At 43.7% G+C, this 12468-nt stretch overlaps 1 protein-coding gene across 1 annotated transcript in view; it reads left to right on the top strand.

Annotated features, from left to right (window-relative positions):
- Window positions 1-660: 660 nt before the first annotated feature.
- Window positions 661-12468, top strand: part of KLHL2 (kelch like family member 2) — a 101062-nt gene continuing 89254 nt past the window's right edge. Inside the window, exon 1 of the mRNA XM_058550312.1 lies at window positions 661-935. Coding sequence (XP_058406295.1) covers window positions 910-935 — 26 coding nt within the window. The 5' untranslated portion in view covers window positions 661-909. The remainder of the gene's footprint in view (window positions 936-12468) is intronic.

The raw sequence follows: 12468 nt of genomic DNA on the forward strand, positions 1-12468 counted from the left end.
AGTTTCTTAGCCCGTCTAGATCGACAGCTGCACAAGTAGAGACCTGGTTTTGCTCTCTATCCTCCACCCAGTACCAAAACCTTGCCTACTAGGTGCTCACTTCACTTGTCCAACAAACGGATCACATACTGAGGAGGGAGGCCCAGGTTCTTGCTTGGGACACGGGCCAGGCAAATTCATTTCTTCTTGCCTCAGTTTCACCATTTGTAGAGGAAGTGGTTGGTTCTGCCTACCCTTCCCATCTCCCTGGGCACAGGCTCAAATCTAAGAGAATAATGTGAACACGCTTGTGAAGCAGAGCAATAAGTCAACGCGAGCGCGACTGCTGTGCTTTCGGGCGCCCTCTTCCCGCACAGACAGCACCCCTTCCCATTTTCTAGCTCCCCCGCCCGGGTGACCCACAGTCCCCGCCGCGGGCGGCCGTCGCCCCCGTCCCGCCGCGCCGCCCGCGTCTGGACGCGCCCGCCCGCCTCCAGCAGCAACAGCAGCCTGAGCCTGAGCCTGAGCGGCGGCAGCAGAGAAAGAGGGAGGCGCCGAGGGAGGGGTCCCGGGCCGCCGCGGGAGGCCGCAGCGCCGTCCGGTCACGGCGTCGGCGCCGGCCGGGGCCGAACCCGGAAGTGGCTGAGCCGGCGCGCCCGTCCGTCCCGCCGCCGCTGCTGCCGCCGCCGCCGCCGCCCCGCACTCGGGCGAGCGCGGGAGCCGCGCAGGCACACGGAGCGCGCCCGGCCGAGCGGGCCATGGCCGCGGGGGCCGCCGCCGCGGCTGGTGGCGCGCGGTGAGGCGAGCGCGGCGCCCCCCCCGGGGCGGATGGAACGCGGCTCGGCGGGCGGGCAGTGCCGGCGTCCGCGGCTGGAATGGTGCTGGCGGCGGCGGTCGGTGCCTGCGTTCTGAAGCCCGAGAGGAGCCACAATGGAGACGCCGCCGCTGCCTCCCGCGTGAGTGAGCGGCCGGGCGGGCTGTGCCGCTGCGGCGCTTGTCGCCGGCCGTGGGCGCTGCTCGGGGACGGCCGCCCGGTGCCCGCCGGCGGAGGACGCCCGGAGCCACCGGGGGCGGCGGGAGGTGGGAGCTGCGGGGCGTGACGAGGCGCGGTTCCCGCAGTCCTGAGGCGGACGCGGACGGAAACTCAGCCTGGCCAGGCAGCGACTTAAAACGCTGCCCATGATTTCCAGGAAGGGTCTGCCCCATCCCAGGCGAATAGAAGCTTCGGGATGGGCTGTGCTTGGGCACTCTGTCCTGTGTGTACCCCTCTGAAATGCATGGGCTGCTGGTGCCCAGCTTGTCCACCCCTTTCTAAGGGATGGAGATATGGTGCACGGGAGTCTGTTGGAAAAAAAAAGCAGCTGGAAAGTACTAGACGCCCGGTGTCTATATGAATTGATTTTACGTTGCTTGCTTCTCCGAATTTCTAGCAAAATTAATATCCGAAGCTTTTACATCACTCTAAATGAGCCGCGGCTGTTCAGGGCATGTGACCTCTTTTACCTGGCACTGCAGAAAATTGTGTCCAGAAATCAGAGCATCTTATGTTTCCTTGGTACCCTGGGCACATTAGGAGTATAGCGACTTGCCAGGCACAGGTGGCTTTTCCTTGGTACCCACATACCTTCAAGATCACCTGCAACAAAATTACCCTCCAGAAATAATAACAGCTGAATTTTGTGGGAGATATTGAAAATTTACATTATTCAGTGCAATATATTTTTTTTTAGTATTTGGTAAAAGTGGGCTATAAATCCCCAGGAGTTTTGACAATTTCAATTTTGATTGGCTTTTCTTAGTTTAACCTTTATGAAGGAACGAGAGCCCTTTGCATCTGACTTTTCAGACCGTGAACAAACCTCATTCTGAAGAGTGGTGTACCTTTTCGCGAGAGCTTATTCATGGAGCTTTATCCTTTTTCACTTGGATTTGGCCAGCTTCAGTCCATGGCAGTTGTACTGCACCAGCCTCTTGTGGTTGTTTGGCGGGATTCCAGCCAAAATATGGATATTTGGCTTGGGTGGAATAATTTTTTGATGTTGGGTCCTTTTAGGAGAGCTAATAGGATCCTGGGAACTACATTTTCCAAAAGTGCCTTACAGAATTTTTAGCTTGAGTGGAACAGGTCATGGGGCTCTAAGGAGTAGATGATAAGACTCTTGAATTGATCGTCCTGGGCTGGTAGAAGCAAGGGGCTCAGTTGCTTTGTGATTGCTGTGGCCTTGAGGGCTTTGTGATCTGGTCTGGTTCTTCAGCAGGTTCGGGAAGGCTCCTGAACCCCTAGGAAACGTGATGGTGGATTGTTAGCATCAGCAGCCTGAGCACAGCACAGCACAGGAGTTCAGTCCAGGCTCAGAGGCACTGAAGACAGGAAATGCTACCTGTATATAGACAGCACATAGTGTATAGAATATACCAGGTAGGCATGTTATCTATGGTAAACCTGCCCCCTTGTTATCAGTTCTCTGCAGTCTCTTTTTACTTTGGGAGCAGAGGGAACTAAAGCAAAGAACAAGGGGATCTTAGAATGCAGGTGAAAAAAAGGTGTGGGAAAGCAGGCTCTGGAGGGAGGGCGTAGAGACATAGAAAATGATTTAAATGGAAATAATTAAAAGTGAAATAGATGTGTGCATGCAAATATTGATAAACTGAATCTTGGACAGATCAACTAATCATGATTTTGGCGTCTAGCACAATTCTTTGGTATTGATACTCCATCAATAATGCTGAAACAATGACAGGCTGAGATGTACTGGAAAGCGTGGAATGCCAGCAGGCAGAAAAGAATTGTTAAAACTTCTTTTAATTGTGGGTGGCTAAAGATGGTGAGACTTTTTATTGTTTCTGTTCATTTAATAATAAATACAAATAAGTTTTATTTTCCTTTGGTCTGTCTAGGATTAACTCTTATTCCAGAGCTCTTTGGAGCGTCACTTACCTTTCTGTAGATCAGAAATAGTTTTCCCTGCCACCCCTCGGCCTGTTTGCCTCCACTCCCATGAACTTGTGTTTTCCTTCCACCTGAATCATGGGGGCCGGATTTGAGAAATGCAGGCAGTGTCTTTGGGAAGCAACATCATTGGACCTCACTGGGCTAGAGCTGGGCGAGGACAGAGGCCAGTGGAAGTTATTGGGAGGGCTCAGCTTTTCATAAGGTTAGATTTTTAGCCTGAGCTTTAAGGCAAAGAAAAATGTTTGATGTGGCCTTAAAGTGCCTTGGATGATGTGATTGGAAGCAGGGACTCAGATCCTCTTTGTGCGAGTGTCTGTTTATTAATTCATTAATTCTGCAAATATTTGAATGCCTGTCTGTGCCTGGCGCTGTGTGTGGTGCTCTTGGCGTATGCTTCTTTTTTAACAGCCCGTTTTACTTTGTTTTCAAGTCTCACTTTGCTCCCCTTCAGCCTATTAGCTTATTGTCTTGGAGGGATAGAGGCGACTGTGCCCCCGCTCCCTAGTTCCTTCAGGATGGGCTCGTTGAAATTAGGTTTTGATCTCTTGTGCTCTTTCCACTCCTTGCCTCCAAGTTCTCCTCATCCTTTTTAATTCTCATATTGATTGTCATTGGGCATCATAGCTCTGCTTATTGTTTTTTTTGCATCTTATATGTGGCATTTAGATTCTGTTGCATTTTAGGGTCTGGGTAACAAATGTCGTGGGACGTTTGCCTCCGATCCAACCTAAAAGGTGTACAACTAAGAATTAGATGTCGAGTAGTAAAGGAATTTCAGGCAGTAAACTGAGATATGCAAAAGGAAATGTAAATTGATCAGCCCTGACCTCAGAAATGTTTTACACATTCTAGCTTTTATAGTTATTTATGTAAAGGATTTTCATCATGATTAAGTTGAGGGAAGCCTATGAGGTATAGGATGAAGTTCATCCCTTTCACCACCCCTCACTCAACAGTTCTCTTGGCCCTTGTTTTCTTACTGGCTTCTCTTTCATGAGTTGGCTTTCTCGCTACAGGCCTTAATTTTTTGCTTTTCCTTCACAAAACTAAGTAAACATGCCTCAGAAACAACCATATCTTTTTTCAGTTGATGATTCCGCATCACTGGAGACTCTTGTCATCGGAGTTGTTCAGGCATCAGCAGACAAACATCGTGTGGACCGTGTTCTAAGGGATTCAGGTGGCACAAGATTGGTTGTATTAGAGCAGAGGTTCTCAGATTTTTGGATTTCAAGAACCTGTAAAATTAAAAAAAAATTAAAGTCCAACATAGAATTGCTAAGTTTTTTGTTTTGCCAAGTAAAAAAAAAAAATTGATAACGTAATAATTATCAAAGATGTTACCATATTTTTGTAAAAGAAAGCCCATTTTAATATCCCTCCCCAAATACAAAGGACATACTCTCAGACTAAAGGCTAATCCTTAAATTCAAGTAATTTAGTTATATGAAAACTTACTACATTGTCCTCGTTTTGTCACAGACCAGTAAAAAGTTTAATGAGGCCTGACATTTGCAATCCACTGGACCAGATAACCTTTAGTGTTCTAAGTCTAAGATTCAATTACTATGAATTTGGAACTTTTCCGTGGGTTACCCCAATATTCATTTGTTTGTCTTTTCTAGCCCATTAGAACGTATTCTTGTTTTTGTGTAACTAGTCATAAATGTAAATTGGGCATCTCTCAGCTCATAGGTGAATCTCCTCAGTGATAGACAAAGATGTTTAAAATATTTAGGAGCAGTAATGGCCCACAAGGTAATGTTGAAAGAAAACGTATGAATCAATGTGCATTGAAAGAAATGTCATATATAAGGAAAATTTTGAGGTGCATTTGGGAACTTGTAAAGTGCCTGATTTCCTGATCTGGAAATAGGATTCCAAGATTCTGGAAACAGGTAGCATTTGTGAAATAGTGTTACAGTTTTCTGATGCTGGGAAATCACTCCTCGCCTTCCCACCAAATAGCCCCAAACCTCTTGTTTCTAATTTACATTTTCTAATGCACACAGTAGGCATTCAATAAATATTAATAAATGTGCTTTTGTGGCACATTTTACTTTTACTCATCTGTGGCTCTTATGGAACTGCACCAGGAATGTTTATGAAAACAACTGAACTTTTTTCTTAAAATCAGGCGGAAGGTGTTTTCATGGTGACACAGAGAATGAAATTGCCTTTCGGATGCTCTTCTATAGAATTCTACCAAATTCCAAATGTATTTACTGTTTATAATAAGGGAGTTCAGGATTTTTTATTCGTATTTACTGGGTGCCTACTATGATCAGGCTTTGGGGATATCTCAGAAAACAAAACAAAGTCCTCTTCCTCATGGTCGAAACTGATAGTAAACAAATAGATAATACAATTACTGGAGTGGGTGGGTCAATATGTGTGTGATGCACTTTTCTTTCTTATGTTTCAGACTATTGGCATTTGCTGAAGTATTTTTGGGCCAGTTCTTTTCACTGATCCTTCCTTGAGAAACAATCTTGCTTTCCATGACACTACTTTTTCTTGGTTTCCTCCTCTAGTTTTTAGGTTGTTAAATGTGATTTACTTTATCTTGTTTAATCTTGTCAACAACCTACCTTATAGTGTAGGTCTGTTATTATTATCTTTTTTCAGAGGTTAAATTATTTTCCCAAGCTTATCAAGTAGAGGAGAAACTGGGACTCGAACCTCTCTCTGCTGATCACTTTTTTGTCTTACATGGCTTTTCTTCTATTACTGTTCTTTGACAGTAGCTGTTCCTCCCAGATACAGGCCTTGGCCAATTCTTCTTTTCAGTCAGCTATTAATCACTAAGTTGTGGCTCCATCTGTGTCTTAAGCCTGAGCTCTAGATCTCTGCTTCAGTCTTGAATTTTGAGCTTCGTACAGAACATCTACTCCTAGCTCAGACCTCAGATTCAACATGTCTAAAACTGAGTTCATAATCTTTGTTCTTGAATGGATTTCCCTTTATAACATCTCCACTTATTCAATGGAGTAATCATTCTTCTGGTCTCGGATACCCCAAGTCTTGGAATGGCCTTTGATTTCTTTCTCTTTAATCATCTTCCACATCTTATCAGCTCCCAGAAACTGTAGAGTCTTGGTTTCAAGTGTCCATTCTGACTGCTACTATTCTGATCAACAAAGTTCATCACTCGATACCTGAATTTTTTCTCTTGTTGAACTCTATGTATTCTCTCCTCACCTTTCAGTCCACCTACTGTTTTGACCCCCCAGCATCTTAGAGTCGGGTCAAAGGACTTAGCAAAACCAGATATCTCAGCCAGGTAGTCACAGCCCTCTAGCATTTTGGCCTTATCTTAATGTTCAAAATCATTATGTGCTTTAACCTCCTAGGGTAAACTGCCTTATCATAAGCCAGGAGTCTCCAGCCTTTCCTTATCCTGCCCCCACTTAAAACAACTTGGAATTCCTCCAAGGCCCAGTTGGAGCCCCATCTCCTTCACAGTCTTCCCTGTTTACTCCAACTCATTCCAGCTCCTCTTTGCATTCCTGTAGTATTTGTAATTGGTCACTCGGAATCTTGCACCTGTGTATTGACTTGTGCCGTTCCCCGGTGGTTTCAGATGTGCCTCCCCAGTTAGATAGTAACTGGAGAAGGCTCCTGTGTTCAGCCTGCTTTATATCCCTCACCCCGCTTAGTATAGGGCATGCAGCAGGCATCTAGTCAGTGCTTACCTGCTTGATTTATTAACAGCGATGGTGTCTGGAGTATCGCTAATAACTTTTAATTGAATGTTCCAAATAAAAATGAGGAAGGCCAATAAAATGTATAAAAATATATCTCCATATTCAGTTTAGCTCCTAACCTCAACATTTTTCTTCTTAACTCTGTGTTTACATTTATATAGTATTTACTGCTTGTACAGCTCCCTGAGGCAAGAAGGTGAAGTGTTATTATTGTCTTGGACTTTCATATTACATTCCATATTACACATATTTGTGGAATAACAAAAACTTATTTTGTAAGTAAACAGTGTGAAGCCCAGAGAGGCCAAGTGACCGATCCAAGGTCGCTTGGTTAGTATTTCGCATAGCCGGGACTACAGTTCAGGTCTTCCACCTGATTCTGGCCCTTTTCACTCAAGTGTTAGAAAATGTAGCCCAGTCAACTGAATTGCCAAGTCATATTGCTGCGCTCTCTCACCAGCTAGGAAAAGTGGCAAAAGAAAGTTTAGAAATATGAATGATAAAAGACATGGAAATGTTTGAAATGGATCATCAACCTCCTTCACCCTATTTTAACACTTCACAAATATCTCACTCTGGCAGTGCTTTGTTAATTGTTTATAGCATATTCTTTAAAATAAGATTGATCTTGTGTTAAGACAGGCTTTTACCCTGGTCCCTTTCCTGGTAATAGTCGCTGTCAGGGACAGAAAGTGCTTGATTGTGCTGTTTGTCATGTAGGTGGGAGGGAACGAGGGAGTGCGAGCTCAGTTGAACTGAAGCAGAGCTTTTTACAGCTCTATTGTTCTACTATCAGAGAGCAGTTATACTCCAACTTCCATCAACCTCTCCACCTCAGACATGCCAACCACCTCCTCCTGCCAGTGCTTCCCCACACACTTAACATAAAGCCACACAACCAAGGCCTAGGGGAGAAAAGGGGTGGTATGTGGTACCTCCATCTGTCCTCCAATAGGTTCAGTGCTCTGCTTTTTCACTGCTAATCCATTTTGGTAAAATTGGGCATTCCAGCTTTTCTAGACATTTCCTTTCCAGCTCTGGGAAGTTGGAAACATAACTTTTAGCAATATATATACTATACTAATGTATTTATGGCATTATTATGATGTTGTCTGTAAAGTGTTCTGTAACTGGATAGGAGATAGTTTATCTCACAAGATGCTTCATATTCAGTTCTAAAGGTCCACATACTGAAGGTATAATACAAGTTCTTACATATTTATAGGGCACACGTTAACATTTTTTTAAAACTATATTTATTTGGTAATATGACCATATGTTCATAGATTACAGTTAGTCTGCTGGCTCTGTACCTAATAAGAGTTTCAATTCCAAACACTTGAAGAAAATTTGCAGAGCATGCCTCTTTGCCTTTAGCTACTTGCAAAAACCGAAACCACAGCTTTACCACAAACCAAAACATGTTTTCGATGGAGCAAGTCCTCTACTTTGACAACCTGTAAGTAATATGGTGGTTATTTGGGTGAGTTGAAGGTTGTGAGAGCATTTTGTTGGGAAACTGTAGAGTGATATAACAAATATTAGTTAAAATATTAGTTATGGTTGAGTCTCTACTTCTGATATCCTGGGCTCGTGTATGGGAGCAATGTTGGTGCGATAACTAGCTTCTGAATGCAAGTTTAGCTAGGAAGACAGCAGAGAAAATAGAAGAGACATTATAAAGTAATAGAGAAACTTCAGAGCAGGATGGCATGGATGGTGACTTTGAAAACAACAGCTGCTGACGTGAACTTGGCAGAAATTTCTGAGTAGTGGTGGGTGACTCATCGCAAGCAGGGGAGTCTTGCAGCTTTTGAGGTGTACAGGCAGAGGGGAGAGCAGAGATGGTGGCCACCCAGGGGCTAAGTATTTGTGTCCTGAATGTGAAAATGTCTGGTCCCCTGTTAAATTTTGCAGCTGCATCATTTACATGGATTATAGCATTGTTTCTACCAGAAAACCCTAAAAACATAAACAACCCATATTTTCTAAAGTGTTTGTTCTCAATTTGAGATGATTGCCCTGGGGTGGGAGGTAAGTGGGTGGTGGGGCATGTTAGATCCTCCTTTTTTTTTTTTAATTATAAATAGCTGCTTTTCACCCCTCCTGCTGGAGATGATGTCATTCTGATATACCTAGTCCTATATAAAGGGCTTGCCTGAATTCTCACGTGAAGAGGGATGGTTCTATGTAGTTTGAAAAAATTACTTGGGTCATTTTGATCCTTCTGTCCCCTCTATTGGAAATCACTGTCCAAAGCAAATAATATACATCTAAAGAAATTGAACCTCATTTCTAAGATGTCCTCAAAATTTTTGCAGTAGGTTTAAACCTTTGCCTGGTTATGGAATCGCAACTGTTTGAGGGAGACAGCCCTCGTTAGACTTTTTATTTGCTTCCTCCACTGAGAATTCAGGTATTGTCAGTAGTATGTTCTTAGGCAGAGTTAGAAAGTTACCTGGTCTGAGAAGCCAACCTTGCCCACAGCTGGAAATTTGCAGAAGAGTCAGTCATTGAAGGAAGGCTTTAGGATTATCTATTATAAAGCATAGTCATGTGATGGGATCCAAACCCTTGGAAACCTCAACTGTTCTAGAGTATGTTTTGTGACAATAGGCTATTGGATAATTTTAAGACTGGTTATGGAGTGTAGAGTTGGGGAAAGACTTAAAAGTGAAAGAAACTTGAGAAAGTATCTCCTCCAGATATTTTAAAGAAGAGAGTTCTCAGAATGAGGAGCTTTTCTGGAAAAGACTAGCTCTTTGCTTCAGAAGGGAAGCAGGGAGAAGGTGTAACTCTGCACTTAACTGGTGTAACTTAAAGGGTAAACCTTTCTCTCCCATTTAGCTGCTTCCATGTTCATTTTCCACACCTTGTGTCATTTTCTGTTACTCAGTTCTACTTCTGAATGAAAGACCATCTAATGCAAAACCACATAGGAAATGGAAAATTATGGAAAGGACTTCACTGTTGAAAATGTAGACCTGTGTGGCAGGGTGCTGTATTTCTAAGTGGCTCTCAGTAAGAGAACACTTTAAAAAAATCCAGTGTTATTTCTTACTTATTCCTTTAAGCCTTTGAATAAAGTCTTCTCTTTGCAGAGTTTCAAGAGTACATCAGAAAAAGCAAAAGCTGAAAATAGCTCTCAGAAAACACCAATATAGACATTGATTGTTGTATAACTGTCTTAAAGTTAATTCTCTAGTGCAGAAAGTTTTAATTCCTAATTTCTTAAGCAAATATAAATACCCCAGACTCTTAATGATACTCATTGTATGGCATAGTTGCTTTTGCTTCCATTCTGAGCATTGGAAAGCCTTCTATGATAGTTCTGCCAATCCTCAATATTATGTTTTCCCTCTGTTGTAAACTCTTAAGTTATTAAACCAGAAGCAGATATAAACATTATTAACTTGCTATATGTGTGGACATTCAGTGTTACATGGTGAGAAAGTTTGCATATATCTACCTAATTTCCCCCTTTTCCTACTGTTTTCTTTATGAAAGGATGGTGGGAAATGGCATTATGAGAATATGTCTTATACTATAAATTGTTTCCCGAGTCTCCTTCACCAGATCTGGTTGTTCTTTCATCTTTTGGCCCCTAGACTTACTAGCTTTTATTCTTAGGCCAGGTGTAACTCATCCCTCTAAATACGCGCACGCACACACGTACACACACACACACACACACACACACACACACACATACACACATACACAGAAGAGGCCACAGGGAATAGAGTGCGGCATCCCATTCTCCTACTCCAGCTGTGGACTCACCCACTGGAGGCAGTGTCTTGCACTAATTCATTTGTCGGTCTCTTTAAAAACTCAAGTGGTGGGAAAGTGGGACTGATGTCCACTTCTAGTAGGCAAGCCCTTGAAGAATCCGGTGCCTCAACTAGTGTTGATTCTGGGGGTGGGGGAGCGAGCAAGGATAACTTCTATGCTTAATGTTGGAGGTTACCTTAATGTTCAAGTGTCTGAATTTCACGTACTATCTGTGTAATCAGTGATTCCCACATTTCTATCTCCAGCTAGATTTTTCTTTCCAACTCTAGACTCCAATATTCATCTGCTGATTTGACATCTTCACTTGGATGTCTAATATCTTAAAACCAACGTGTATAAAAACAGAGCTCTTGATCTTTCTACCTCCAAACCAGTTCCACTTGCAGCCTTCCCATCTCAAGGAACAGAGACTCAATCCTTCCAGTTGCTTAGGCCAAAAAACTTGGAGTCATTCTGACTTTCTTTGGTATGCCACATGCATTCTGTCAACAAATCTTGTTGGCATTACCTTTAAAAAATATCCAGAACCCAGTCACTTCTCATCACTGCTCCTACCTCCACTGCTACTACCCTGCTCTGGCCACTGTCATCTCCTCCTGCATTACTCCCCTAAATTGTTTCCCCCCTTGCGTCTTTGACCCGCATAGACTCTTCTCAACCAGCAGCCAAAAGGGATCCTTTGAAAATCTAAGTTGGATTGTGTACTCTTCTGCAGTGCCTCCCCATTTCACTCAGGGTAAAAGCCAAAGGCCCTATGTGATTGGCACTCCCCCCTGCCCCGCCCCAGCCCTGGTCTCACAATTCACACCAGGCACATACTGGCCTTTGCTCTGGCTGTTTCTTCCGTCTGGACCTTCTGTCACCTCCTAGTCCTGGTTCAAATCTTGATCCTCAATTCAGCCTGCCTCAATCACCTTGTTTAATAGTGCAAATTACATCACTCCATACTCCTGACTCCCTTTACCTTGCCCTTTTTCTTTTTTCCACAGGTCTTAAATGCGCCGCCTACTTTACTGATTTGTGTGTATTGTCTCCTCTCCCTCCCTCCCCACTGGACTCCAAGCTCTGTGACAACAGGGATCTTTGTTTTGTTCATTGATGTATCCCAAGTGCCTAGAATAGTGCTTGGTACGTAGTTGGCACTCAAAAAATATTCGCTGAATGAATTAATGAAGTATAACATTTTAAAAATGAATCATCCTTTGAGAAGTGGGTCAGGAAAGGAAGAGATGTGGCAAAGAGTGCAGCAGTAGCTAATGATGTTTGCCTGTTGTTCTTTGTGAGATGTATTATATACATGTATGATTTTTCTAGGCTTCATTTGGTATCCCGATTTTTTTATTTAATAGCTTTATTGAGATATAATTTACATGCCATAAAATTCACCCATTATAATTGTACAATTTAGTGATTTTTAGTAAATTTCTAGTTGTGCAGCCATCTCCTTAAAAAGTTCTCTTGTGGGGTTGGCCCCATGGCCCAGTGGTTAAGTTCAGCACAGTCCACTTTGGCGGCCCAGGGTTCGCAGGTTTGGATCTCGGGTGCAGACCTATACCACTCATCAAGCCATGCTGTGGTGGCGACCCACATAGAGAATAGAGGAAGATGGGCAGAGATGTTAGCTCAGGGCCACTCTTCCTCAAGCAAAAAGAGGAAGGTTGGCAACAAGTGTTAGCTCAGGGCCAGTCTTCCTCACCAAAAACAAAAACAAAAACAAAAACAAAAACAAACGGGGCCGGCCCGGTGGCTTGGCGGTTAAGTGAGCACGCTCTGCTTCGGCGGCCCAGGGTTTGCAGGTTCGGATCCTGGGCTGCGTACCAACACACCGCTTGTCAAGCCATGCTGTGGCGGCGTCCCATATAAAGTAGAGGTAGATGGGCACAGATGTTAGCCCAGGGCCAGTCTGCCTGAGCAAAAAGAGGAGGATTGTCAACGGATGTTAGCTCAGGGCTAATCTTCCTCACAAAAAAACCAAACCAAAACAAAACAAAATAAAAAGCAAAAAGTTTCCTTCTGTCCATTAGCAGTTAATCG

This window comes from Diceros bicornis, chromosome 11 (genome assembly GCF_020826845.1).
Source record: "Diceros bicornis minor isolate mBicDic1 chromosome 11, mDicBic1.mat.cur, whole genome shotgun sequence".
Taxonomy (NCBI): domain Eukaryota; kingdom Metazoa; phylum Chordata; class Mammalia; order Perissodactyla; family Rhinocerotidae; genus Diceros; species Diceros bicornis.